This window comes from Gekko japonicus, unplaced genomic scaffold, assembly GCF_001447785.1.
Source record: "Gekko japonicus isolate JY-2015 unplaced genomic scaffold, Gekko_japonicus_V1.1 scaffold313, whole genome shotgun sequence".
Taxonomy (NCBI): Eukaryota; Metazoa; Chordata; class Lepidosauria; order Squamata; family Gekkonidae; genus Gekko; species Gekko japonicus.
Genome location: NW_015174283.1, coordinates 23,148 through 50,850, shown reverse-complemented (window position 1 = coordinate 50,850; position 27,703 = coordinate 23,148). Strand labels below are relative to the sequence as shown.

Genomic DNA, 27,703 nt, shown 5'->3' with positions numbered 1-27,703 from the left:
ACCCCACCCTTCACTCAGAGCAGCTTACAAACTCCTTTCCCTTCCCCTCCCCACAAGAGACACCCTGTGAGGTAGGTGGGGCTGAGAGAGCTCTTTCGAGAACTGCTCTTTTAAGAACAGCTCTGACAGAACTATGGCTTGCCCAAGGCCATCTAGCAGCTGCAAGTGGAGGAGTGGGGGATCAAACCTGGTTCTTCCAAATTAGAGTCCACGCACTTAAGCACTACACCAAACTGGCTCAAAAGAAAGAAAGAAAGAAAGATGGATGAAAGGAAATAAAAAATTACAAAAAGCAAAAAAGCATTCCACTTCTCCAGGCAGATTTGAAATTAATCAAAGCCAAATCCTCTGCATTAAAGGCCAGCACAAGTCCACACTCGGAAATGACATTTCTTCCAAGCCTCTGTACCTAGGCTCCAGCCTTGAAACTTGACCCAAGAACAGCAGGAAAAAAATAGCAAACCCATTCACATTTGTAAATGCTATTAAAAGCTAGAACGGTGGGAAGGTTTGGGAGCTGGCTGGGACTCACTGGCCTGGCTGCAGCAGAGCCTACAATGGCTTCAGCGCATAGAAAACCCCCCAACGTTGGTCCCCATCTGCACAGCGCTCAAGCTTCTCTCTCCATCCAGAAGCCATGGCCTCAAATTCATCCTTGGAGAACTCCTGCAGTGTGTGAGGGATGGGGGTGCGAAAAGAAAAAACAGGCATTTTTCACACTACCTACCAGAAAGCAAGAAAAGTTTGTAGTGGCCCTGCAATGTAGAGGAAACGCAGGGAAATACTCCCACTCCAATCCTACCCAAGTTGGGAGAGAAAGTCCATCAGTGGCTATCAGCCACACGGTATAGATAGGAACTCTCAGGCTGGGGCAAGTGATGCTCTGTATTCTTGGTGCTGGGGGGGGGGAACAGTGGGAGGGCTTCTAGTGTCCTCGCCCCACTGCTGGACCTCCTGATGGCAACTGGTATTTTTGGCCACTGTGTGACAGAGTGTTGGACTGGATGGGCCACTGGCCTGATCCAACATTGGCTTCTGTTATGTTCTTATGTAAAGACACCTCAAAGCAAAAGGACAACTCTGGTAATTTGGGGCAGCCAAGAGTTGCTTCACATCTGTGTCTCTTTGGGCCCGTATTTAGGAGGAGAGGCAGTTGAAGGAGTGCTTGGTTGCCTAGCAACCACCACCAACCTTCTTCCTTGCCTGGCCCCAGCAAAACCTTGAAGCAACCCATGGCTCTCAGACCATAGCCAGCATGGTTTAATTGCTCGATGTTTGGGTGAAGTAGCTCACAGCAGTCTTCAGATTTGGAGGGTGGGGGCTGTGCCACAGAGGGGTGGCTCTAGTTTCATGCCTAGCCCCCCCTTCCCCCCCCCCAGCTGACCTGAATGAAACTCTCTCGACTTCTCTCCAGTTCTTGTAGCTCTCGGGTTAGTGCTGACAGCATCCGCTCTGTGTGGTCCAAGGCCTGGACACTTCTGAATCCAACTTTCTGTAGTACCTGTGGTAATTGGGCAGGGAGGAAGGTATTAGCAGGAGGTGAGAAAGAGGAACCTCACACACCCACTTTGCAAAAGCTGCCTCTCTCATGGCTCTCCCACCTGCTTTTAATGCATTCTCCTTACCCCTTAACTAAGTTTATCTTGGTCATTTTTTAATAGGGAATTGTAATTACAAGGTGAGAAATCTGGGTCCTCTTTCCGTAGATATTTATTGCTATACATGAGCTCCTGTAGTGCCTTTTCTGTAATAGTTTAGGAAATGGCAGTTCCATTTAAGGTGGAAACACTGGGCCTTTCTACATTCCCATTTTCCTTGCTTGTGTGTTCCTGTTGCTTTGGGTTCTGCATGTGTTTTGCTCCCTCTAGTGGTCAATTCAATATTACATTGCTTTGGGCTTTTCCATATTCTCCTTCTTGTCACTTGAATGTTCTTATTTCTTCTGGGAGTGGAGGGTATTCATGTTCTTGTTTCTTCAGAAAGTGGGAGGTGTTCCTGTTCTGGACGTATTTGACACCATCTAGTGGTCAATTCAATATTATATTGGTTTATGTACGGCATATCTCCCTGCAGATTTAAACTGTAGGTTTTTATGCTGGACATACACAGATGTAATATTGAATCGACCACTAGAGGAAGCAAAACGCATGTAGAACAGAAAAAGCCCTCCGAAGAAACAGGAACACACAAGCAAGGAAAATGAGAGTGTGGAAAAGCCCTGTTATCTTTTATTACCAGATTGCTATATTATACAAGCTTTCAAATTGCACAGAACTCTTTTTCAGGCTGGATGAAGTTTTCTGTAAAACCCAAAAGCTTGCCTGATCCAGCGACAAACTACAGACTGATAGGCTGCTCTGCTGTCCTTACAAACTGTTTGATTGCTGCAGCTTCATTTATGTGTTGCCCCTCCAGTGTCCTTTTCTTGACCTGAAACAGCTCCGAGGAGCTGCTGATGGCCCCATTAGGGAAACTTATGTGTAGTCCAGCAGTGCATATAGTTTCCCCAATGTGGTAAATAGCAACCCCCTGGGTCATTACAGGTGGAGGGGCAGGAGGCTTAATCACCTTTACCATTGTCCCAATCCAAATGAGCCTTTGCTTGGGAATTAAGTTCCCAGCATAGAAGTCGCAATGCATGTTTTACTGTGTGGAACCAGGGAGGTTGTTCCCTCTAAGCTATGCAGTCTTGTGAGCAAAAATTCTACTTTGTGAGCTACTGGCATTAAAGTTGTGAGCGAGCGATGTGGCTACTGCATAAATTAGTTTGCTCTGGAGCCATCCTTCCTGAGCTAAGACAAAAAAGTGAGCCGGAGGCTTAAAAAACTGTGAGCTAGCTCACACTAACTCAGCTTAGAGGGAACAATGGTTGGGACATTTGCATTTGGACCTTGATCTCCCATATTCTGGTCCAGCACTGTAGCCATTACACCACACTGGCTACCAGGTCATGCCTTAGTTCATAGATCCTGGTAATACCTTCCTTCATTGTAAATTTAACCTGCATCAGTAGACTGTGGGGGTTCTAGTAGTAATAATAAAGGCCATGTAAGAGAATCTCTTTCAAACACACAGAGGACCCCCGGGAGTCTGCAAGGGTGTTCCAGGGGCTCCACGGGGTATTTGAGAAGCCGGGGGGGGAGAGATCCGTCTCACATGCATCCAGCTAACAAGAAAACTGGGGACAGGGGCCTTTACTTCAGGGAAGGAATTAACTTCTCCTTCTTTTGAAGAGTAAGAATTCGTAAACTGGCCCCCACCCCCCAGTTGCTGAGATTCCTGAATGGAGCATTAGCCTGAAAATGTGCACTACTGAAATGTTTATTGTATTAACCTCTTGATTTTACTGCACGGTCTTCTATGTATGTGACCTGACCTGGACAGTCCAGGCTAGCCTGATCTCCTCAGATCTCGGAAGCTAAGGAGGGTCGGCCCTGGTCAGTGTCTGGATGGGAGACCACCGAAGAAGTCCAGAGTCATGAGGCAGAGGCAGGCAATGGTAAACCATCTCTGAGTGTCTCTTGCCTTGAAAACCCTACGGCGTCGCTGTAAGTTCGCTATGACTTGATGGCCTTTCCCACCCCTTCTATGTTTGCAATCCACTTTCTGCATTGCTCACGGTATATTGTGCTAAGTTTTTTGTTTGCACCATTTTCTAATTCTGTAATCTTAGACCTACTGCAATGCTTATTGGGCGTCTTATGCTTTTGCTTCTCTTATGCACATTTTGTAATCCACTTTGAGTCTCAACAAGAAAGGCAGGCTATGCATTGAGTAAAATACATATCGCTTGGCTGAACGGGTAGCTTGGTCGTTTGATCCAAGTGGGGAAAAGGTCTAATTTGGCCTGCTGCAGTGCTAACTCCACAGGGATGCATTTCCCATCCCGTACCTGGCTGTATTCCTGAGGCATGAACAGGCTGTATCCCCTCTGCTTGACATACTTGGTGAAGACTTCTGACCACGGACGTGGCCCACAGCAATAATCAGAGATGAGGAGCTGCCCACCTGGTTTCAACCACAACTGGGGAGACACACAGACAGATGTGTAAGACTGAGGCAGGGCAACACTGCACAATGCTTTAGAAGAGGGTTACAAGGCAGGCTGAGGGTAGGTTTGCCAACTGCCTGAGGAAAAATGCCTGATCTTTTTAAATTCAGGTGGGTGTAGCTGTGTTGGTCTGAAGCAGCAGAACAAAGTTTGAGTCCGGTGGCACCTTTAAGATGAACAAAGTTTAATTCAAGGTGTAAGCTTTTGTGTGCACGCACACTGTGTGTGCACATGAAAGCTTATACCCAGAATAAAACTTTCTTGGTCTTAAAGGTGCCATTGGACTCAGACTTTGTTCTTATGTTTTTAATACAGCCTTAATGGGATGTTATTTCTCAGGTGATGTTATTGGCCTCCACTCCATGAAAAGCTTCATGAAAATCTGCCCATTAGGTCTGTATTAAAGGGACAGGACCACTATATACGTTTTGATTTGTTAGTCACCTTTGTGGCCCCCATGAGGCAGAAAGGTGGGATATAAATGTTGTAAAATGAAATAAATAAATTGGGGTTACCATATTTCGAAAAGCAAAAAAATAGGGCATATTTCCCAACTGACTACTTCAAAAAAGTGATTACTATGACAAATCTCGTTTTCAATACCCCTACTATTTAAGCTACAATAATTGCCACTAACTAGGAATATTCCTAACCTTCCAACCCCAAAAGAGGACATTTTCCTCAGTTTTTTAAAAGGAGCCCAAAAGAGGATGGATACAAAGAAAAAGAGGACATGTCCTCCAAAAGAGAGGACATCTGGTAATCCTAAAATAAATAGATTTTTCTCCAAGCCAGTGCAATCCTAGGTGAAGACAAGTTGGGACACTTACCAAGAACCTCTGAAAGAGGGCGCTTTTGTCTGCCATGTGTAAGATAGTGTCTCGGCTGTAAACAACATCAAAGGAACCCTCTGGAAACACCCTTCGAGTAGCATCACCAACTTCGAATTGCACCTAGAACCACAGCAGGAGTAATAGATTGTAGGGCCTGAGGTGTGAAATCAAAATGGCGTTCCCTCCCACTAATTAATGTAGGTCCCAGTTGCCTAGGAATTTGTCCTGAAGTGAATGGCAACTGTGTCCCCTTTCTGCCTTCTGTGCCTCGAGCTCTCCCCCGGAACACCTGGAAGGCACCCCACCACCCAATTCTCTCCTTCAAATCCACCTTTATCACAGAGTCTTTGGCCTAACTCTTCAGCCTCCAAACCCAACCCAAATCCACCTCTACAAAACTGCATTTGCTGATCTGCATCCCTTATCACTCAGTTCCTCGACTCTCTTTTTCTTTTCTCCACCACTGCCAGAATGTAAATTGTAAGCTCCTTGGGGGCAGAGACCCATAGATTACTCTGTAAAATGCTGTGTCATTTATAAAACCATCAACAGGTTCATGCTTGCCTCAGTTTCCTCCACACATTTCTGTTGGCAGGCAGTCTGCTAAGGGCCCCATGTAGCCACTTTCCATCCAGCAGCCTTGAAGCGCTGGTCTTCCTACAGCGACCCCTCCCACCCCACCCCTCCTGCTTTCCCCTTCCCCCCATGCCCTCTGTTGTGTACCATGATAAGACTACACGCACGTGGTCGGACTCGCATGTGGCCGCAGGAACGTGCCGAGCTTCGCACCACAAGGACAATAGCAGCTACGGATCCTAGAACTCACCTATCGGTCAGCTCGGATCCTAATAGGGAACCAATAGGGGGAGTTGTGTGTAAATAATCCAGTCATGGGTGTGTGTTGGGTGTGGTTTTGAACGGGAATATAAGTGGGCCACGGGCCACGCTAGTTATCTCTAGTTCTCCGATGTCCTAATAAAGTATGAGCTGAAATCACTACTCCATGCATCAGTCTCAGTACTTTATACCCTCCCTCATCAGTACCAGGGATCTGGTCTCCTGTTGGGCTCTCTCCAACGCCAGCTCCACCATGTTGTGTGAAAGATCCAGACCCAAGACCTCTACGCCAAACTCCTGAGGAGAAAAAAAAGCACAAGAGTAGCTGTGTTACCTCACAGTGATGTTCCATCGAAGCCAGCATCCTGTTTGAGACGGTAGCCAGGCCAACCAGATGCCCCCCAGGAGGCCCAGAAGAAGGGGCATGGGGGCCACAGCCTCCCCGCTGCGGTTGCCTCCCAGCATCAGTACTCAGCAGGTGACTCCCTCTGGCGTTTGAGGTTCCATTCAGTCATCGTGGCTAATAGCTGTGGATGGACCCATCCGCTATGATTTAATCTAATCCCGTTTTAGAAGCCAGATAAACCAGCATCTGCATTTGCATTTTAAAATCATTTTTGTGCTGCTGTGATGCCGTCTTTCTCTATGCTTGTTTGAATGTCGCTTGGAGAAGATTCTTTTAAAGCAGTGCAGAGGTGCAATGACAGTGGAGCCACCCTAAAGGACGATAAACATATGTGGACCTGCGAAAGTATGCTAGCACTGTTGAGGTGTGAAAACGACACCAAATGTAGACAGCTTTTTTGAAGATTGAGTCAGAAGGCTGGGACACTGGTGGGAAAGACAAATGCAGATTCCTCCTTTGTCTTAACCTGGGAGCTGTTCTCTGACCCTTCCTCTCGTCCTGTGCCCTCTGTCTCCCCTGCTTGACAGTACTATGTGCAAAAAGGATCTCGGGGATCTTAGTGTTCCCTAAGTGATTGGTGTAGTGGTTGAGTGCGCGGACTCTAATCTGGGAGAACCGGGTTTGATTCCCCACTCCTCCACTTGCACCTGGCTGGATGACCTTGGGCAAGCCATAGTTCTGATAAGAGCTGTTCTTGAAAAAGAGCAGTTTCTGTCAGAGCTCTCTCAGCCCCACCTACCTCACAGCATGTCTGTTGTGGGGAGGGGAAGGGAAAGGAGTTTGTAAGCCGCTCTGAGACTCCCTTGGTTAGTGAAAGGCGGGGTATAAATCCAATCTCTCTCTCTCTCAGCTGAGTTCGTGTGAGCTAGCTCACAGATTAAGCCTCCAGCTCACACATTTTTGTCTTAGCTCAGGAAGAAGAAGAAGAAGAAGAGAAGAGAAGAAGAAGAAGAAGAAGAGAAGAGAAGAAGAAGAAGAACAGATTGGATTTATAACCCGCCCTTCACTTGGAGTCTCAGAGTGGCTTACAAACTCCTTTCCCTTCCCTTCCCCACAACAGACACCCTGTGAGGTGGGTGGGGCTGAGAGAACTCTGACACAAACTGCTCTTTTTCAAGGACAGCTGTGCCAGAGCTTGTGACTGACCCAAGGTCACATCAGCAGATGCAAGTGGAGGAGTGGGGAATCAAACTGGGTTCTCCCAGATTAGAGTCCGCGCACTTAACCACTACACCAAACTGGCTCCAGAGCAAACTAATTTATGCAGTAGCCAAATTGCTCGCTCACAACTTTAATGCCAGTCGCTCACAAAGTACAATTGTTGCTCACAAGACCTCACAGCTTAGAGGGAGTATTGAACATGAGTCAGCAGTGTGATGCCATAGCTAAAAGGGCCCTGGGTACATGACAGGCAGACTTCAGCATGGAGAGCTTTCAGCAGCAGGGAGTTTTAGTGGATTTCTGCCAGTACGGCAACTGTTAGAGGCCACGTAGAGTTGCCAGCTCTGGGCTGGGGAATTCTTGGAGATTTGGAGGGTGGAGCCTGAGGAGTGTGGGGATTGGGGACAGGAGGGACCTCAGCTGGGTATGCTGCCAAGGAGTCCACCCTCCAGAGCAGCCATTTTTCTCCAGTGGAATTGACTTTTGCCATCTGGAGATCTGTTGTGATTCTAGGAGGCCTCCAGGCCCCACCTGGAGGTTGGCAAGCCTAGGCTCAGGCGCAGTGCCCAAAAAAGAGAGGGATCAGGGATATATTTGAAAGGGTGAGGGTAAGCTGCTACTAGCCCAGTACCTTTGCCATGTAGAAATCACTTCCACCGAGCCCACAGCCAACGTCCAACACTTTCTGACCAGGTTTCAATGCCAGCATGGACAACAGCTCCTTAGGGAGAGATTGGAGAGGATTAAGTAGACCTAAAGTTGCCAGATACAATTTAGGAAATTCTTGGAGATTTGGTGGCAGAACCTGGAGGAGGAGGAGAAGAAGAAGAGGAGTTGGTTTTTATACCCTACTTACAATCGCCTTCCCTTCTTCTCCCCACAACAGGTACCTTGTGAGGTCGGTGGGGCTGAGAGAGTTCTGAGAGAATTGTGACTGGCCCAAGGTCACCCAGCAGGCTTCCAACACACGGCAGAGTAATTGAGGGGAGGAAGGAGCTCAGTGGGGATGTGACATGGGGTGGAACCCACCCGCTGAAGCTGCCATTTCCTCCAAGGGAACTGAGGCTTGAGGTCTGGAGATAAGCTGGAATCCTGCAGGCCCCTCCTTGAGGTTAGGAACCTTAGTCAGGCCTCAGATGCAGCCAGAGGGGGGAGCCGCCTGCCTCATCCATTCCCAATACCTTCTCCAAAGCAACACTAGCCAAACCAGGCGATTGTTTGGAGAGCCCAAATTCTAGAGATTTTTTTTGGGGGGGGGATATGAGGCAGGGAAGGGAGGACGTCTGCTTTCACTTTGGGATTTATTTGCTTTTTCATTGCACGCCTGACATTGAAATCTGGAATGCGTTTCAGATGAGCACAATTGTTAAACTGCTGGCATAAAAAACCGAAAATGTCATTCAGTCTGCACAGCCTGATGGATCTTAAACACATGTTGACTGTGTTCAGTGAATGTGCACGGATTGCAGCCTTAATGGGCCAGCTGCTCAGCATAAAATTAGAAAGGGGGGGGTGGGTGGAGGATGAGATTTTAATTCACCTAGATCCGCAGAAACAAAAGCCCAGCTTTATCTGGGTCTTTTCCATTTTGTGTTTGTGAATCCCAGTTGCAGCCCACCCACACTCACAGTTGTGTGCAGGAACCTATTAATTGCCTTGCTGGTCCGACCAGAAATCCTTCTAGCTTGATTCATAGGGTTGCCAGCTCTGGGTTGGGAAATACTGGAGACTTGGGGGGGTTGGAACCTGGAGAGGGGTTTAGAGAGGGGAGGGACCTCGGTGGAGTACAGTGCCATGGACTCCAACCTCCATAGCAGCCATTTTCTCCAGGGGAACTGATCTCTGTTGTCTGGCAATCAGTTGTAATGGTGGGAGATCTCCAGCCATCGCCTGGAGACTGGCAACCCTAAGCTCTAAACCCTCTTCTCTTTCATATGAGCAGACAGAAACCTCGGCTGGGAAGCTCCCCAAATGCGGCTTGGTAACGGAGACGCCGGCCAGCCTTTGTTTCCAGCGTTCGCAGGTATCATGCCTCTGAACACGGCAGTTCCTTTTATGCAGTTCTTTTACCTAAGAATTTATTTAATCGTATTTATACCCCGCCCTCTCCAGTTAACAGAGATAAGTTCCCCTGTAAAGGTCCAACCTAGCAGTTCAAAAGCAAGAAATTGCAAGTAGATAAATAGGTACCACTTCGGTGGGAAGGTAACAGTGTTCCGTGCGCCTTGGTGTTTAGTCATGCCGACCACATGACCACGGAAACGTCTTCGGACAGCACTGGCTCTTCGGCTTTGAAACGGAGATGAGCACCGCAACCCTAGAGTCGGACTCGACTGGCTTTCGAGCAAGGGAACCTTTACCTTTACCTTTAAAGAAAGACTGTAACCAGGACTCACGCACGCACCAGCTTTATACTGAGTCAGACCATTGGTTTATCAGTGTCCGTACTGTCTACTCTGATTGGCTCTCCAAGCTCTCAGGTAGCGGTCTGTCACATGCTACACTGTGACCAGGGCTGAGGTAGGTAAACCAGCAGGCCATAGGAGTCTGGAAAGTTATTTTCACTCTGTGGTTTACACCATATAAGGTCTGGTTTGGAAAATACCCGGAGACTTTGGGGGTGGAGCCTGTGGAAGGTGGGGTTTAGGGGGAAAGTAGCCATTTTCTCCAGGGGAACTTATCTCTGTTATCTGGAGACCAACTGTAATTCTGAGAGATCTACCACCTGGAGGTTGGCAACCCTTCCACTGGACAACTCAGGGGCCCTAAGGAGATGCAAAGACCAGGTGTAGCGCTAATCACAACCCTCTTGATACTTCTCTGCTTGGTATGCAGTCACTGTCCTGGGAAGTTTACTCATTGGCGGACTCCTCCCCAAAGGAAGTTGGGGCACTCCTTTCATGCCTGCTTCCTCCCTCAACTCATGCAGGGCTGTCCTTTTCAGATCTCTTTTGAGCATGTGCTGTGGTCCAGTCCCTCTGTCAGCGAGCTGCCAATGTATCTTATTTGATCTTGTATAGTGTCTATCTGTTCCCTCTGTATGCGCATGTCTGCTTTCACTTTACAATGTATGTCTGGTGAAGCGCTTAATTGCCTAGTTGCAGGAACATCCATATCTTTCAAGGCCGCAGGTGGCTGATGGCGAGGAGCAGCGGGAGTGATCTCATGGCCTTATCCATGAGAAGCAACTGTTATGCTTAACTAGAAGCGTTGCTTCCCAGGCTCAATGGCGCGTGTGGGAAACCCCGCAATTGGGCCTCTGCTATTTGAACTTTCTATAATCGTTTGGGTTCCATGCTTTTGCCTCATCCTGTTATGCACCTATTGCTCAAATAAAGAAACCTCTATTCTACTAGTGTGTTCTTCGTTGATGCGATGGGAGTCTGACACCCTCTTTGGGCCCACTGGTCTTGTTAGCTCACCCCGTCAGTCAAAAGTATGTTCTCACATGCTGAGGGCATCCTTCAAGCTAGCCACTCCCAACCCAGGGGGGGCCCATGCACGACCAGACCTGTGCAGTAGTAGGTATCTCTTTCTTCTTTCGCTGTGGTCCAAGAGCCCGGACATCTGCCAGGAGGGATTCTGTCTGTTCCTCTCAGCTCCACCAGGTGTCTAGCCAGGCAGCTGGGTTGACCCATCACAAATAAATAAATAATACCTGATCCTTTTCAGGGCTGAACCTTGGGACCTTTTGTATACAGAGCGGATGCTCTACCACTGATCCCCTCTGCCCCTCCCTCTCCACACGATGGTTACCTTAGTGGTATTGATTCCTCCCGTGCTGACAAAACCAGGTCCAAAAACCCATTCATAGCGCCGGATGCTGCGGAGGGCGTACTGCTCACTGTCTAGGAACTGCTGGAAGGTGTCATATCCGCGTGCAGACATGCTGTTTCTCAGGACTTTTTGGAGAAGCCAGCAAACCTGATTCCTGTTTCGCTTCCTCTGTATGGCAAAAGAGTAGAATCATAGAATCATAGAGTTGGAAGGGACCTCCAGGGGCATCTAGTCTAATCCCCTGCACAATGCAGGAAATTCACAAATACCCCACACACACACGCGCGCGCATTCCCCCAGCAACGCCTGTCCCACAGCCAGAAGATGACAAAAGACCTCCAGGATCCCTGGGCCAAACTGGCCTGGGGAAAAATTGCTTCCTGACCCCAAAGTGGTGATCAGCATTTCCCTGGGTGTGTAAGAAAGGGCCATGAGAACTAAGCACTGAGGCAACCCTTCCTGCCCTTCCTCTCATGATCTGCCTAAATTCACAGAATCTGCATTGTTTTCAGATGGCCATCTAGCCTCTGCTTAAAAACCTCCAAAGAAGGAGAGACCACCACCTCCCGAGGAAGCCTGTTCCACTGAGGAACCACTCTAACTGTCAGGAGTAAAAACAGGGCTGAGTGTAACTGGCACAGAAATGGGCCACCAGAGAATCTCATTTCACTTTATTTTCAAATGCCCAAGTTTCCAGACCTCAGTATCTGTGCAAACATGTGAGGTTCTAGTGAAGGCCTTAGAGGAGAACAATGGTTGATTTCTTACAAAGGAAGTGTTGCTAGCCATACCCTCTGACATCCCCCCCCCCACGAAAGGATGGGGTAGGCTATACTTACTTAGCGGTGAGCAGGGGTCGTTTCGTAGAAAAAGAGCTAGGGGAACTCATTAGCATAACTCATTAGCATATGCCACACACCCCGACATCACCGGAAGTGTGTCATAAGGCCACACCCCGACATAAGGCGGTGGACCTGCAAGGCCGGCGGGAGTGCAAGGAAGCCCCGCGAAGGCCCTCCCTGGCCCCAGGCAGGCAGGGGTGGGGAGAGGCAGGGAGGAAGCAACTTACCCTCCCTCTTCTCCTGCCTCCTCCTGGCTGAATGAGGGCCGGAAGTGGGGTGGCCGGAAGCAGGGGGCGGGGCTTCGTCATGTGCCCCGCCCCCGTACCTCACCCGGGGGAACTGCGTTCCCCTGCGTTCCCCCCCGAAATGACCTCTGGCGGTGAGAGAAAAGCACTCTGTACAGACTCAGAGGTACTCCACAGTATGAATATAGAAGAAACAGTTACCTTTATGTAAGTTTGCACAGATCGCGACAAAACTATCTCAAAGCCGTAGAGTTTGTCTCCAAAGGTCTTCTGGGCAGAAGTGAGGAGGCCATTGTACTCTTTAGGTGATCGGTAGAAGGTTGGATTGAATGCCCTTGGGCTGTCTCCTAAAGGAAGAAGAAGTCAGTCTGAGCCAGAGGACTGGACCTTGAGTTAGGAAACCACCTCTGAAAGGGATTTGCTGCACGTTTGGCAAAGTTGTTGCACAGTGGATTTTTTATTGTGCTTGTTCCTGAGAAGCCTCTGGCACTGAGCTGGGGTGGAGGCTTCCGTTACTCAGGGAATTAAACATTTTGCCTTCTGTGAGGGAAGAAAGATATGTCACTTTGGCTGGCACTGCAACTTCCCAGTAAGGACTGGGAAGAGGTCACAGGAGGTAGGAAGCCAGTTCACACATCATTGAAGCTGCCTTATACTGAACCAGACCATTGGACCTTGGGCAAGCCGTAGTTCTGATAAGAGCTGTTCTTGAAAAAGAGCAGTTTCTGTCAAGAGCTCTCTCAGCCCCGCCTACCTCACAGGGTGTCTGTTGTGGGGAGGGGAAGGGAAAGGAGTCTGTAAGCCGCTCTGAGACACCTTTGGGTAGTGAAGGGCGGGGTATAAATCCAATCTCTTCCTCTTCTTCTTCTTCTTATGTCCTTGTGAACAGGGTGAGCTGGGGGGGGGGGGCTTTGTAATGTGTGAAACATCCATAACCTGTTGCTCAATAATGCTGTGTATGTATAAATATTGTAAACAGAACATAATCTTGTTCAGCATTTACTAATGTGAAGTTCTTGCATTCTTCGTTGGGTAGGGTGGAAAGTACCATGAAGTTATTTTGCCAGTGTGTCCCCCAAAGTAAAGTTTAGAAGTAGATCTCACTTCAAACAAGTCTGAGAACCACTAAAGGAAATTCCTGTTTGGAAAAATGTGGAGCTGATTTTGTATGAAGCCTCTTTTCAAGTTTGTTCAGGAAGTAACAGCGGTGCCTGTTAACAATAGCTACATCTGGAGTGAAGGGGCAATATTTGGACAAATGAATGAAATCATCTTCGTGTTGATGTAGCAAAGGCTGCTCAAGGAATGGTGCCGATTAAATATTGACGTGCCTTGCGGTGGCTTCCAAGACTGAGGGCCAAACGAAACAAAAACACCGGGAGATCCATGATAGATCTGCCCAGCATATTCCAAATGCAGATAGCAGCTGCTGAGGGGTCCAATTCCAAGCAAGGATGTGGCATGGGTAAGGGAAGAAGAGGTTTGATCCTTCCCCATTACATGGTTCTGCCCAGGGCTCTTTTTGTAGAAAAAGCCCAACAGGAACTCATTAGCATAATAGGCCACACCCAACAGCAGGAACTCATTAGCATATTAGGCCACACCCCCGACAGCACAGCTCATTACCACATTAGGCCGCACCCCCATGTTACCAGAAGTGTGGTTATCCAGCCACACCCACCTTTTGCTTGTTATTCTGTTTACCTTGTTGTCAAAACCCAGGGCTTTTTTGTAGCAGGGACTCCTTTGCATGTTAGGCCACACACCTCTAATGTAGCCAATCCTAATGAATTTCTGCTGTTGGGTGTGGCCTGTTATGCTAATGAGTTCCTGCTGGGCGTGGTCAATTTGGGAGCCAGCCGGAACTCCGTTCCTGTGCGTTCCTGCCCAAAAATAGCCTTGGTTCTGCCAATCAAAGCCACCAATCCTTGTGGGCTGTTGTTACTCCAACAAGGAACCTTCTGTTTGTCCTTTTCCCGTCCTTCCAGGGCTACTAATGGCTGGGGCAGTGGTGTTTTGATAAGTAAAACTATGCCAGGGAGGAAGGGCTAAACCCCTCTACCCTAATTCATATTTCTATTTTTAACATGCTGAGCAGATCCGTTCATATCTTCCTGGTGCATGATGCTCACCCAACTTTCTTGCTGCTAGAGGTCAGGGTTACATGTGTTTAAATTCAGATTTGAAAATTATGGAATATAATATGTACAATTATGTTACTTGGCATCGGTTTATGTCCCCCACACACACACACACAAAATTCCCTCTTCCCCACTGCCGGTGCTCCCCTGCCCCCAGCATTTTAGTTCCTATGGCTTTCCTTCCTACTCATCCACATGCCTGACCTCAGGCAGGAAAGCGCAGGAAGCTTCCTACCCTGGGCACATGACTCCCTTTCCATGGCCAGCCAAACTCCTGGTTTCCCACCACAGCACCCTCCTGCTCTATGCAGGGAAGGGGAGGCACAGGATCTAGTTCAGACACACAAGACGAAGGTTATGCATCTTGATCTCTCCATGAAATGCAACTGCAAGTTCATGTACGCTGGCTTTTCACACATGACAAAGTCCTCACATGCCCTGTATGGCCATCGTGGGTCCTTGTCAATCAGGGAGTTCTCCAGGCGTGCACGGGCCCCATTAGGATTGGGACCATGGCACACAGGAAAAGGAGGCTTGAGCATCCTTCTCCCACCATGCTATTTTCATGGCTTGAAAGGGGCCTGGGAGCTGCTCCCAACAGGGCAAACAGCACCTCCCCAGGGCCAACTCCGGCTTGGGAAATTCCTTGAAATTTGGGGGCACTGCCGGGAGAGTAGGGATGCCAGGTCAGGGTTGGGAAATACCTGGAGATTTGGGGGGTGGAGCCTGGAGAGAGCGGGGTTTGGAGAGGGGAGGGACCCCAGCAGGCTATAATGCCATACAGTCTCCCCCCCCCCCCCCAAGCAGCCGCTTTCTCCAGGGGAATTGATCTTGGTCACCTGGAGATCAACTGTAATAGCAGGAGATTTCCAGGTGCTATCTGGAGGTTGGCAACCCCACTGGAGAGGGTGGAGTCTGGGAAAGGGAGGGAGCACACTGGTGATGTGAAGCCATATAGAGTCTGTCCTCTGAAGCTGCCATTCCCTTTGGGGGATCTGATCTCCGTAGTCTGGAGATCAGTATTAATTTCTGGAGAACTCCAGGCCTGACCTTGAAGCTGGCAACCATGTGTCACGTTGGTGAAATGGCTTGTGGGGAAATAAGGTGTAATCACCCTCTCCCTGGTGTGCCATGGTCTCAAATTGGGGCCCCCCACCTACTTGGAAATAAAGTTCCAGGCTTGGAACTCCCAGAGGATGTCAGATTGACAAGACGTGGAATGGCCACATTGGTTACAAGGACTTTTAACTTGTGAATCTTAGTGGATGGCTCAGAACGGTCTGCCGGTATTGCCTCCACAGGCTCTAATTGTTTGGAATCATAAGTTTGCCAGCTCCTGGTGGGAAAATACCGGGAGATTCTGGGGGTGGAGCCTGAGGAGGGCGGGGTTTGGGAAGGAGAGGGGCCTCAGCAGGGTACAGTGACAGGGAGTGCACCCTCCAAAGCAGGCATTTTCTCCAGGGGAACTGATCTCTGTTGCCTGGAGATCGATTGTAATAGCAGGAGATTTCCAGGTCCCATCTGGAGGTTGGCAATGCTATTTGGAGATGATCTCTGGAGTGCTCTGTTCTTGTGGGGGGGGGGGAGAGGAGTAGCAAACATGCCAGAAAATAGAGATGGAATTCAACAAGACCTGAATGCAGTGGAAAAGTGAGTGGATATGAACAAGATGCAATTCAAAAAGGATAAGTGCAGAGTTCTACAACCGGGTAACAAAAATGAGAAGCATGGATATTGGATGGTGGATACATTTCTGGGTAGCAGTGTGTATGAACAAGATCCTATTACATATTTATAAGCTAAATATGAGCAGTCAGTGTGATGCAGCAGCAAAAAAGGCTAATGCATTTTTTGGGGTTTATCAACAGAGGCATAACATCCAAATCACGTGTCACAGTCTCACTGTACACCGCATTAATCAGGCTGCACCTGGAGTAAGGTATGCAGCTCTGGAGGGCTCCCTTTAAAAAGGATGTGGACAAAATGGGGTGGGTGCAGAAGGAGCAATGAAAATGAAGGACTTGGGAATGTTTGGTCTGGAGAAATGGGGGTTGAGGAGGAACAGTCTTGCTCTCTGTAAGTATTTGAAAGGCTGTCACTTAGGCTGCGATCACACACACTAAATAATCCACTTTCAATCCACTTTCAGTGCACTTTCCAACTGGATTTTTACTGTGGGAACTGGCAAAATCCAATTCACAAGTGCAGTAAAAGTGGATTATTTAGTTTGTGTGACCGCAGCCTTACAGGAGGGCAGGGAGCTGTTCCTGTTGGCAGCAGTAGACGGGACTTTCAGTTATGGGCGGAAAGATACCAGCTGGATATTAGGGGGGAAATTTTCACAGTAAGAGAAGTTCAGCAGTGGAATCGACTGCCTAAGGAGGTGGTGAGCCTCCCCCTCACTGGCAGTCTACAAGCAACGGCTGGACAAACACTTGTCAGGGATGCTCTAGGCTGATCCTGCACTAAGCAGGGGGTTGGACTAGATGGCCTGTATGACCCCTTCCAGCTCTATGATTCTATGAAATAAACAGAAGTGTAAGGAATGAAATGGAAGGAGGGAGAGCCTGCTGTGACTTGTATGAAGCACTTTTGGGGTGATCTCTCTGGGGGAGGAGTATGGGATCTGCTTCCTGGCAGGAATTCCCCCACACACTTTGCCCCCACACTTGTAAACAGAGCAAATATTACAACAACACTTTTAAGTCCTACCTGACTGGTGGAAGCAGGACTCCCGGAAGAAAAGGTGTCCCCCAGGACGAAGCCAGCTCAGCATCTTCTGGGCCAAATTGCTCAGCTCAGCATCCGAGAGATACATGAAAAGCCAGTTGGAGAAGATGAGGTCAAAGCTATTGGGTGAGGGTGGGGAGAAGGGGAAGCCGTCAAGAGAGGCCAAAAAGGTGAACGCAGTTTGGATTTCAAGGGCTGAGGCCATAGGAGTGCTTTTTAAAATATCTACAATGGTGAAATCCAACATTTTGCCGAATCTCCAGTGTTTGCAAATATTTGCTCCACTTCAAAAAAATTCCACAAGTGCTTCTGCATTTCTGGCAGCTGTTTAAAGGCATAGGATCTCTGCCAGGAGGAAAACATACTGGCTTTGAGACCAATGTCAAAGGCTAAGACTGCTGCTACTTAAAAAAAATAAATGTGATTTAACACACAGCCTGACAGGCGGGGGAAAAATTGTTAGGTAGAGGCTTTTCCTGGCATAGATGAAGAGATATGGGGGGAACACTTTATCTGTATTATAAGCAGGGGTCATTTCGTAGAAAAAGAGGTGCAGGAGCTTATTAGCATAATTTATTAGCATAATATTTGCACATGCCACACCCCCTGACATCGCCGGAAGTGTGTCAGAAGGCAATACCCACCACTCAGGCTCCACTGGATTGTTTTGGATTGCTAACTATTGTGGGGGGAGGACATGCAGATCTGTTCTCACAGAGGAGGGAGAGCTTGTACCTGAAGGTGGGCCGGCGGGGCTCTGCAACTTATCTGGCTGCTTCTTGCTCCTCGTGGCCCGACTGAGGGCTCCTGGGAGCAGGGGGCGGGGCTTGTTGCATGTGCCCGCCCCCTGGGCTCCTTACTACCAGAGCTCCGCTTCTGTGCGCTCCCGCAGGAAATGATCCCTGATTATAAGACTGCTGCAGCAGGCCAAAAACTTTGTATAATAAGCAATGCATTGGGGAAGGAGCTGTGGCTCAGTGGTAGAGCATCTTCTTGCCATACAGAAGGTCCCAGGTTCAGTCCCTGGCCTCTCCAGTTAAATGAATCATAGGTAGGAGGAAGGTGATTTGAAAGACCTCTACCTGAAATGCTGGTGAGCCACTGCCAGTGAGAATAATACTGATCTCGATAGACCAGTCTAGCTTGATACAAGGCAATTCAAGGTCTGTTTAGGCAGTTTCGTGTGTTCATCTGGGTGGCATCTCTGGGGATCTGAAGTAGCTAGCAGATTTGCTGCCCTGTAAGAGTGCCTCTCTCTAACCTTGCCTGTACTCTACTTACACATGTATAAATAAAGCAAAACACCACAAATATCCAGGCATGTTAATGCTGGTTTAAGTGGCGGGATTGTATTTCCTTGGAGAGAAACTGGTGTGAGCGAGCCCGGAATGGAGCAAAAAAGAGAAAGGCTTTTTTGAAACTGGGCAACAGTCCTAATAAAAGTATTGATGGAAACATCAAGCTGCACATTAACAGACCTTGGCTTCACCTGTAGTCCCATTTTTACCAAGGCTTCTTGGTTAAAAAATCTAGGCCCTGGGCAGGGTTCTTCTGTACATCTTCCTGCCCTGTGCATTTTTACAGTTGTGGAGTCAGTTTATTTTCTTCTGCATGTGGTTTAAATAATGAAGATTTTCAAGGGAGGGTGCTGTCATTGTTGGTGTGATTATCAGTGGTGTCAGAGCACCCCCTTGTTCTTTTTTAAAAATGTCCCTAAGATATCGATATTTTGCTCTATGTAAGGTTCTCTGAATCCCCAGCTTTCATTTTTTTTAAAGTAAGTCTCTAGACTCGTTTTTTGTGGAGATATGCATTTCTCTTTATATCTCTACAAGAGAATAAGCTAGAGACTTACCACAGTGATATGTTGATATTATAGGGCCATTATAAAAACTGAAGTCACTTGTCTTCAGGACAGGGAGTGGCTTAATAATGATGACAGTGTAGTAATTGAAAAGTGAGCTGGAGGAGGGTAGGACAAAGAAAACTAATAGAAACATTATGCACTAGGAAAAAGCTGACTCAGAACTGGCTGTCAGAAAAACATTAGGGTAAAAGTGGTCTCAAAAGAGCCAGAAAAAAACTCAGGGAGGGAAACAAACTGACATGAAAACTGTGGTGGAACGTGCCGGCTCTGGCCTGCGGGCCCTATTCTGCCCTGCCTTCCTAGGTTTTTCTCAACACCTGGAGAGGCCTTTCTTCCACTCTTGGGTAGTTTGCTACCAGCCACCTGACCTTTGAGAAGAATTGCCTGCTGGGAGGGTCAGGACTCCCTGCCTCTGTGTCTCCCGCTGTCTAGCACTGGGTCACCATAGGGACAGTTTAAGGCCTTGCATGCCCCTGGGTGCTGGCTTTTGCTGTGAATAAATTTGTTGTATTTGCATGCCCCTGGGGGAATAGTCACTTGCCAACTTCCTGTCTTCCCCCTGTCGCTTCTTTTAAAATAGTGTGTCCGAGATGGAGGGGGTCTATGTGGTACAGAGAACCACTACCAGCATCAAAAGTAATAAAGTATTTATTAAAAAGAAAACGTTTATAAGCATACTTTTAGCACAGCACCAGATTGAGCAAGGAATATGAAAGAAATAGGTAAAATGCAAATCCTCTGTCCTCCTCTCTCTCTATACATGCCCTATCAGATGTTAAAATATAGGACAGGCTCCTTAGCTTTAAGAAGTTACAGATCTCCACATAGTTGTCATTACCTTGAAGCTTCCTTCAGCTCTCCAGGTAAGCAATGGCTACCTTCCCAGTGGAGACGTCTGTGTGCGCTATGGACTCAGCATCTAAGGAAAAGAGACTTTCTTCCTGCTGCAAGGAGTTTTTACCATATCCGTTTCTCCACTCACTGACCAGGTCCCACATTTCCTTCCTGGAGTCCCTCTAGCATTTAATTCCTCCAAATCTCTGTTCCCTATTAGGAGGAAGGGGGAGATCTTGACCCACCCATTATCTCTCCTGCTAGATCATATTAGCATTTGTATGAAGGTGAGCTGAGGTGCATCTGGGAAGCAAGTGAACTGACTGGACTCTACCCAGAGGGGAAAAAAACTTTTAAAACACATCATGGAGGTCTTACTCATTTCAAACCTCCCAGAAAAAAGGGGCATTTCTTCACAAAAACTAAAGGCAGACAATGCATGTGGAAATTGGGATAAGCCAAAGCAGTTTGGGGCCAGAAATGATCAAAAAAATGCAGAAAAAGCCCCACGTCAGCGCGTTGCTCTGGCTCCGCCTCTGCTTGATCCAGCCGCTGCCTTTCCTGGGTCACTCTCCGACGCCGCCATTGCTTTCTTGCCGCCGCTTCTCCTTTTCCTTACTGCTGCCGATCGCCTTCCCAGCATAAGCCAGGAGGAGGGTGCCCCCTGCCACCTAGGGCAGGTACCCATTCCTCTGTTGTTATTAGAGCGGCTGGGTTGGCGGGAGCTGAGATGAGGGCCGGGGGCTCAACCCGGCCGCGGTGGGGATTCGAACAGCCATTATGGCTGTTCGCTACAGATGTTATCAGCAGGCGTTGTATTGCCTGCGCCACCGCTCCCGCTTCTATGATTCTAATAGAGATTTAACAGGATGTTGTTGACCAGGTGACGTTATTTATCTCCATGTGGTACAGTGCTTCAAGGCCTATTTTCACATATTAAGCCTTTATTAAAGATACTGAAGCTGAAGCTCAAATACTTTGGCCACCAAATGAGAAGGGAGCACTCACTGGAGAAGACCCTGATGCTGGGAAAGATTGAAGGCCAAAGAAGAAGGGGATGGCAAAGGATGAGATGGTTAGACAGTGTTATCCAGGCAACGAACATGAAATTAAGCAAACTCCGGAGCACGACGGAAGACAGGAGGGCCTGGCGTGATGTGGTCCATGGGGTCGCAAAGAGTTGGACTTGACTGTGCAACTGAACAACAACAAAAGGAGCAGGATGTTTTTCTCCAAGCCAGCTGGCAACCCTCCTTGGGATCAATATAGAGTCAAGCTTCTATTGAAGGCAGAAGAGCAGGGGCAATAAGGTAGCAACCCTAAACCAGAGGAATTGCTAATTTCTGCAAGCCAATCCTATGGTCTATGGCCTGCCTACCAAGTAATATCTTGTGAAACTTTAGGTCCCATGAGCAGGGCTGCTGGAAGCCACTTGTGGAGATGGGAGATGCGCTTTGCACAAGATGAGAGGCCCTGCTGTGTTAACTACTACTCAGTATATGTTGGATTAGGATCAGAAAGTCCCAGGTTTGAATCCCCACTCTGCCACAGAAGCTTGCTGGGTGGCCTTGCCCTCCCTTTTGGGCTGATCACTCTTTCTCTCTCAGCCTAATCTACTTTACATAGAGTTGCCAGGTTCCACTTTTCCATCAGCAGGGGATTGGGGAGGGGGGTAGAGTTGCCAGATCCAGTTTGAGAAACTCCTAGGGATTTGGGGGTGGAGCCTGGGGAGGAGTGGGACCTCAGTGGGTTATAATGCCATAGAGTCCACCCTCCAAAGCATCCATTTTCTCCAGGGGAACTAATCTCTGTAGTCTGGAGATGACCTGTAATTCCAGGGGATCCCCAGGTCCCACCTGGAGGCTGGCATCCCTAACCTTACACAGCTGTTATTGTGACGACGGAAGCAGGGAGAGGAATGTTGTAAGCTGCTTCGGGTCCCCATTAGAAAGCAAAGCAGGGTATAAATGTCTAAAATAAATAAATAAATCTGAAATTGAAGTGAGACTCGGCTTCAACCAGCTCACCTCTGGCTCGGCAGCTCCAAGCTGGTTACATCGGCCTGAAGAAATGCCACATTGGGTCGGTGCCCATTCTCCTTCTGGTTATGTGTGACAAAGCTCTCCATGAAATCCACAGCTGTGACGTGATGTGCCACATCTGCAAGAGGCCCGGTGAACCGGCTGAAAAAAAAGAAAGGTTGAGGCAGGAAGGGTCTCAGGCCTGGAATCTGACAGGAATATCCAGAGGTCATTTCGGGGGGGATGCAATTTCCCAGGGGTGAGGTATGGGGGGCGGGGCACATGATGAAGCCCCGCCCCCCGCTTCCGGCCCTCATTCAGCCAGGAGGAGGCAGGAGAAGAGGGAGGGTAAGTTGCTTCCTCCCTGCCTCTCCCCACCCCTGCCTGCCTGGGGCCAGGGAGGGCCTTTGCGGGGCTTCCTTGCACTCCCGCTGGCCTTGCAGGTCCACCGCCGGGCCCCTCATGGGGCTCGGCAGTGGAGCTGCAAGGCCGGCGGCAGCGGCCGGGACCGTTGGGGGCGGGGTGTGTGGCCTTATGACACACTTCCGGTGATGTCAGGGGGTGTGACCTTATGACACACTTCCGGTGATGTCAGGGGGTGTGGCATATGCTAATGAGTTATGCTAATGAGTTCCCCTAGCTCTTTTTCTACGAAACAACCCCTGGGAATATCTCTAAAACACACACTGTGGGAGGCTGATTTTTCACCCTCCAAAGCACCCATTTTCTCCAGGGGAATGATCTCTATGTAAGGCTGGAGATCAGTTGTGGTCCTGTGAGAACTACAGGCCCCATTTGGAGGCTGGCTATCCGAGCTGGAACTCAAGCCTATGTGGAAATGACCTTTGATGCCCATCCGATTTGTAAGAGGGTTACTCCTCAGTGGTAAAAGAAAGGGAGATAAGTGCTTTCTTTGACCACTACTTAATATGTTTCAGGGATTAGCCTTAACCTTGAACCTTTGTTTCCAACAGCTGAGGGAATCTGCTCTGGGAGAGAGGAACTGAGACCCCCAAAGGGACCATGCTGTCACTTGCCAACCCCAACCCCCCAAAGCCAAGAAACCACAGCAGCACCTTCTATGCATGGAGAATTTGGTGCCTGAAAAAATTGTCTTCCTAAAGCATCCCTCCCCACAGCAAAGAGGTCACCAGAGTCTCCCTGGGAAGCCATTCTGTGCCTTGCTGAACTGCTTGCTCCTATATTGGTGCATATTGCAGAGACATACAAAGGCCCCGGTCACACGGGGGAAATTGACACGGCCAAAGTGCGGCTTTTTAGAGCCGTACCAAAAGAGACATGCGGCGGCGGGATCAGACAGATCCCCTGAGCCGCCGCGCAATTGCTCCCCGGCACGATCAGATGCCGGGGGGTAGCCACGGAAGGGAGAGCGAGACAGCCGGCTGCGCATGTGTGCACATGCGCAGTTTGGCCGGGAGCCTCGAATGCTACTGAAGACGGCCACGCCGGCGATCCCACGGCCGTGCTCGCTGCGGCGTTTCAGGTTGGTCCTACTATTTCCTCGGGGTTTTTTTACTGCGTGTTTTCGGCCTGAAGGGATGGATCGGGGACGGGTGCGCGCCGCTTCCCAGATGTTGCGGTGTGATCGTGCCCGTTTGCTGTGCCCCCGATCTGTCCCTCTTGCGGGCCAAAACCTCCCGTGTGACCAGGGTCAAAGCTGCTTTACTGCTTTGACTGTTTGTGGCTCTGCAATGACTAGGGTTGTCAGCTCCAGGTTGGGAAATACCTGGAGATTTCAGGGGTGGCACCTGAGGGCAGGGTTTGGTGAGCAGAGGGACTTCAATGGGGTGTAATGCCATAGAGTCCACTTTCCAAAGAGGCCATTTTCTCCAGGTGAACTGATCTCTGTTGCCTGGAGATGAGTTGTAATAAGGGGAGCTCTCCAGCCACAACCTGGAGGTTGGCAACCCTAGCAGGGACACAAACAGAGAAATGTCTTGGGTATAACAATACTAAATAAGCCATCTGTGTGCATGGCATTTCGTACAATATAAAAGTATATGTCTCTGCCCCAAGGAGCATACAATATAAAATTTCAATCTCCTCAGAAAGGGTGGGAAGGCAGCTGGAGACAAAATTTATTTGTATGATTTCATTTATTTATAGCCTACCTTTTTCACTGAGACTCAAGGCAGATTACATAGAGAAACAAGGATAACCCAGGGAAGAATTGGTATTCCTCTCAGTTATGTATACTTAGGCAGTTTCAGTAGGTGAGAACAAACTCATGCTTTTGATCAGGGGTCATTTCCTGCAGGAGCGCACAGGAGCGGAGCTCCAGCAGTAAAGAGCCCAAGGGGGTGGGCACATGTAACAAGCCCCACCCCCTGCTCCCAGCAGCCCTCAGTCAGAGCAAGAAGCAGCCAGGTAAGTTGCAGAGCCCCCTCCACCACCACCCCAGTCCAAAACAGTCCAGTGGCACCTTTAAGCTCTCCCTCCTCTGCTAGGACAGATCTGCACGTTCCCCCCCCCCCCAATAGCTAGCAATCCAAAACAGTCCAGTGGAGCCTGAGCAGTGGGTCAGGGGGTGTGGCATATGCAAATGAGTTATGCTAATGAGCTCCTGCACCTCTTTTTCTACGAAATGACCCTTTTGATCAATGACAAAACCTCTCAGAGACTGAGGAGTCAGCCTGTCTTGATGGGGGTTGCATTTTTCCTGAAGGAAGAGGTTTGTAGCCTGACAGTGCTGATGGATCCTGGCCTCTCTTTGGGGGCTCCTGTCTTCTCTGTGGCACACAGTGCCTTTTACTCTCTTTGGCTGGTATGATAACTATGTCTGTTCCTCAAAAAGCATGTCTGGGCCACAGTGATCTGTGATCATCCAGGTTAGATTAATGTGCTTTACGCTGTGCTGCCTTTGAAAAGTGTCTGAAAACTCCAATTACTCCAAAATGCAACTGCTAGCTATTTTGGGAGATGTAGACTATGAGATTATCATAACCACTTTGCAGAAGATGTACATTAGTGGCCTGTTTGTGCCTGAGCACAATTGGAAGTTGCTCGTTCTTACCTTCAAAGCCCTAACTGCCTTGGGGCCAGGGTACTTGAAGAAGTGCTGCCGCCTGTCTCCTATACTGTCCACCCAAGCAGTTAAGATCCTCTCCCCCAACCCTGCACTCCATACCTTTCCCTGAAGATGTAGTCAGGTGGCAACCCGTTGCAGGGCTTTCTCAGTGGTGACAAAACACACACCATTGGAATGTCCTTCCCCTTGAGGCTCATCTGGTGTCTACGTTATGGTCCTTTAGGTGCCAGGCCAAATAAATAAATAAATAAATAAATAAATAAATAAATAAATAAATACTAAAGAAGAGAAGAAGAAGAAGAGATTGGATTTATACCCCGCCCTTCACTTGGAGTCTCAGAGCGGCTTACAAACTCCTTTCCCTTCCCGTCCCCACAACAGACACCCTGTGAGGTAGGTGGGGCTGAGAGAGCTCTTGACAGAAACGGCTCTTTTTCAAGAACAGATCTTATCAGAACTAGGGCTTGCCCAAGGTCATCCAGCCAGGTGCAAGTGGAGGAGTGGGGAATCAAACCCGGTTCTCCCAGATTAGAGTCCCCGCACTCAACCACTACACCAAACTGGCTCTCTAAAGAGAAAACCCCCAAACCCTCAGGCTTTACCTGAGAAGTTCCATAATTTTCAGAGGTTTTGACAATCTGCTTCCAGCCTTGGAAGTGTTTTATGAATATAATTTTTAGGCACCATGATGCTGTTGTGGGATGTTACGTCTTGTTTTATTATTGATCCATTCTTATGCTGTTGTTTTTATAGTTTTATTGCCTGGTTGTTGTTTTTTGCTTTGTTAGGTGCCTGAAGCTGGTCTCTGGACAGGCGGCACAGAAATCTTCTTAAGGTTACCAACTCCAGATGCGAAAATAACTAAAGATTTGAGTAGGGTTGCCAGCCTCCAGGTGGGGCCTGGAGATATCTCGCATTTACAACTGATCTCCAGCTGACAGAGATCAGCTCCACTGGAGAAAATGGCTGCTTTGAAGGGTGGACTCTGTGGTATTGTAACATGCGGAGGTCCCTCCCCTCCCCAAACCCCGCCCTCTCCTGGATCCACCCCAAAGTCTCCAGGTATTTTCCGACCCAGGCCTGGCAACCCTAGATTTGAGTGTGGAGTCTGGGAGAATGGGGATGGGAGGGACCTTGGTAAGGTATAATGCCATGCAGTCCACTTCCAAAGCAGCCATTTTATCCGTGAGAATACATGTTTAACATATACAAATAAACAAATAATTAAATAAGTAATAAGCAATTCATGTAGAGATCAGTTTATAATTTTGGGAGGTCTCCAGCCCCCACCTGAAGGTTGGCAAACCTACATCTTAATACATAATCCACAGGCACTCTTGAAGCATTACTCAACATATAATAACAATTAATTGGCACAGTAATGAGATAATACGGAGAACAAGAAAAACTGTGAGAAAGTGACACTTAATATATGTCTTTAAAGAATCATAGAAAAGTGAACAAAAATAATATACATAATCATAGAAAAATATATACTGACGGTGATCTCCGGGATGTCTTGCCATTTCGAAGGAAGATCTTCTGAACAAAGATGTGGGACAAAAACTGTCTCTCAATAGTTCATCTCCTCTGGTGACGTCTCACAATTATCAAAGAAGATTTTCAATAATCATACCAGCTGTAATGTATAGTAGAACCTGCCATGGGCTAAGATGATTGTATAATCTTCTTTGATAATTGTGAGACGTCACCAGAGGATATGAACTATTGAGAGACAGTTTTTGTCCCACATCTTTGTTCAGAAGAAGATCTTCCTTCGAAACGGCAAGACATTCCAGAGATCACCGTCAATATATATTTTTCTATGATTATGTATATTATTTCTGTTCACTTTTCTATCATTCTTTAAAGACATATATTAAGTGTCACTTTCTCACAGCATTACTCAACATGACAATGCCTCTGAATATGTTCCTTTCCCCTCAGTAAGAAATCACAGCAAAAAAAAAAAAGTTCTAAGACTGCCACAGAAGTTTCCTGGATACCACCTGGGCCTCTCTGGGCAGGAAGCAGGGCCTAATTGTTGATAGTATGAGCCAGATGGCCCCCGTCTCACCCCCTTCAGCCTCTCACCCGATCCCAGCTCCCAGCTCCAACACGTCTAGTCCTTCCACACAGGGCAAAAGGGCGAGGATCTCTGCCACATCCTCTTGCGTGAGTTGTTGAGCGTTTGAGTCCAACATCATATCTTCCAGGGAGGACGCCTTTGAGTGTTCTTGCCAGAACTGGCGCATCAAGATGCGAGGAGAGGCGGATTCTGTACTGTCTGTGCATGGAGAATTAGGCAGAAATCTTAATATCACAGATGGCCAACTTTGCTGCCCTCTCCTAAAAAATCTGATCCAACAAGTTAATTAGGACCAGACAAGCCCCAGACAAGCAAAAGGCCTGTGTGAAACATGTCCTTCAGAATCTGGGGGAAATGTTCAAATTATTCCAGGGTTCGCCAGCACCTCTGTTCTATCATGACATCTTGATTCTCCTGCCCATGCCAAAACATGCCTCCCATCACTGCTTCTCTGTGCAAGCAAATGCTTCATCTTTTGAATTTCTGCCTAGACAGTGGCTGTTAAATGAACATGTGCCCAGCTTAGGCGAGTTACTGGAGAGGAGCCCTTCTGTTTCCATTGATTGTTATGGTTCAGTTGCAGAGCAGTATGAGTTGTGGCTCAGAATACTTTGCTTCTCACATTTAAGGGCTCAGTTGCTCTCAGGGTTTAGATCAGTTCCAGGTCTTAATGCTGGACCAGGTGAAATAACGGCACAGAAACAGACATCTCTGAGCATGCACAGAGTATTTCCCTTTTCCTTTCCCCTGGCAATCAGAATCTGCTCCAACCCAAGTCAGAATTAGAGGGCAGGGTTCACTGGCTATGGCAGGGGTGCGG

At 48.3% G+C, this 27,703-nt stretch overlaps 1 protein-coding gene across 1 annotated transcript; it reads right to left on the bottom strand.

Annotated features, from left to right (window-relative positions):
* Positions 1 to 552: 552 nt before the first annotated feature.
* On the bottom strand, positions 553 to 27,049 carry LOC107121086 (phosphoethanolamine N-methyltransferase 3-like). Its single transcript, XM_015423933.1, has 11 exons — positions 26,889 to 27,049; positions 21,752 to 21,907; positions 17,006 to 17,142; positions 12,354 to 12,499; positions 11,045 to 11,233; positions 7,920 to 8,009; positions 5,929 to 6,018; positions 4,882 to 5,004; positions 3,893 to 4,024; positions 1,385 to 1,501; positions 553 to 666 (listed from the first exon to the last, which is right to left on the bottom strand). Exons 1-11 carry the CDS (start codon positions 27,047 to 27,049, stop codon positions 553 to 555), a joined length of 1,455 nt encoding a protein of 484 aa, XP_015279419.1.
* Between the last annotated feature and the right edge of the window lie 654 nt (positions 27,050 to 27,703).

Excerpts from the sequence above, each read along its gene's own strand:
- LOC107121086 (XM_015423933.1), bottom strand. The coding sequence starts at position 27,049 with ATGCGCCAGTTCTGGCAAGAACACTCAAAGGCGTCCTCCCTGGAAGAT. Across the intron at positions 12,500-17,005 it reads GTCCTGCTTCCACCAGTCAG|GAGACAGCCCAAGGGCATTC; the intron begins GTAGGACTTAAA and ends TTCTTCCTTTAG. Across the intron at positions 4,025-4,881 it reads CCCTCTTTCAGAGGTTCTTG|TTGTGGTTGAAACCAGGTGG; the intron begins GTAAGTGTCCCA and ends GTGTCTCCCCAG.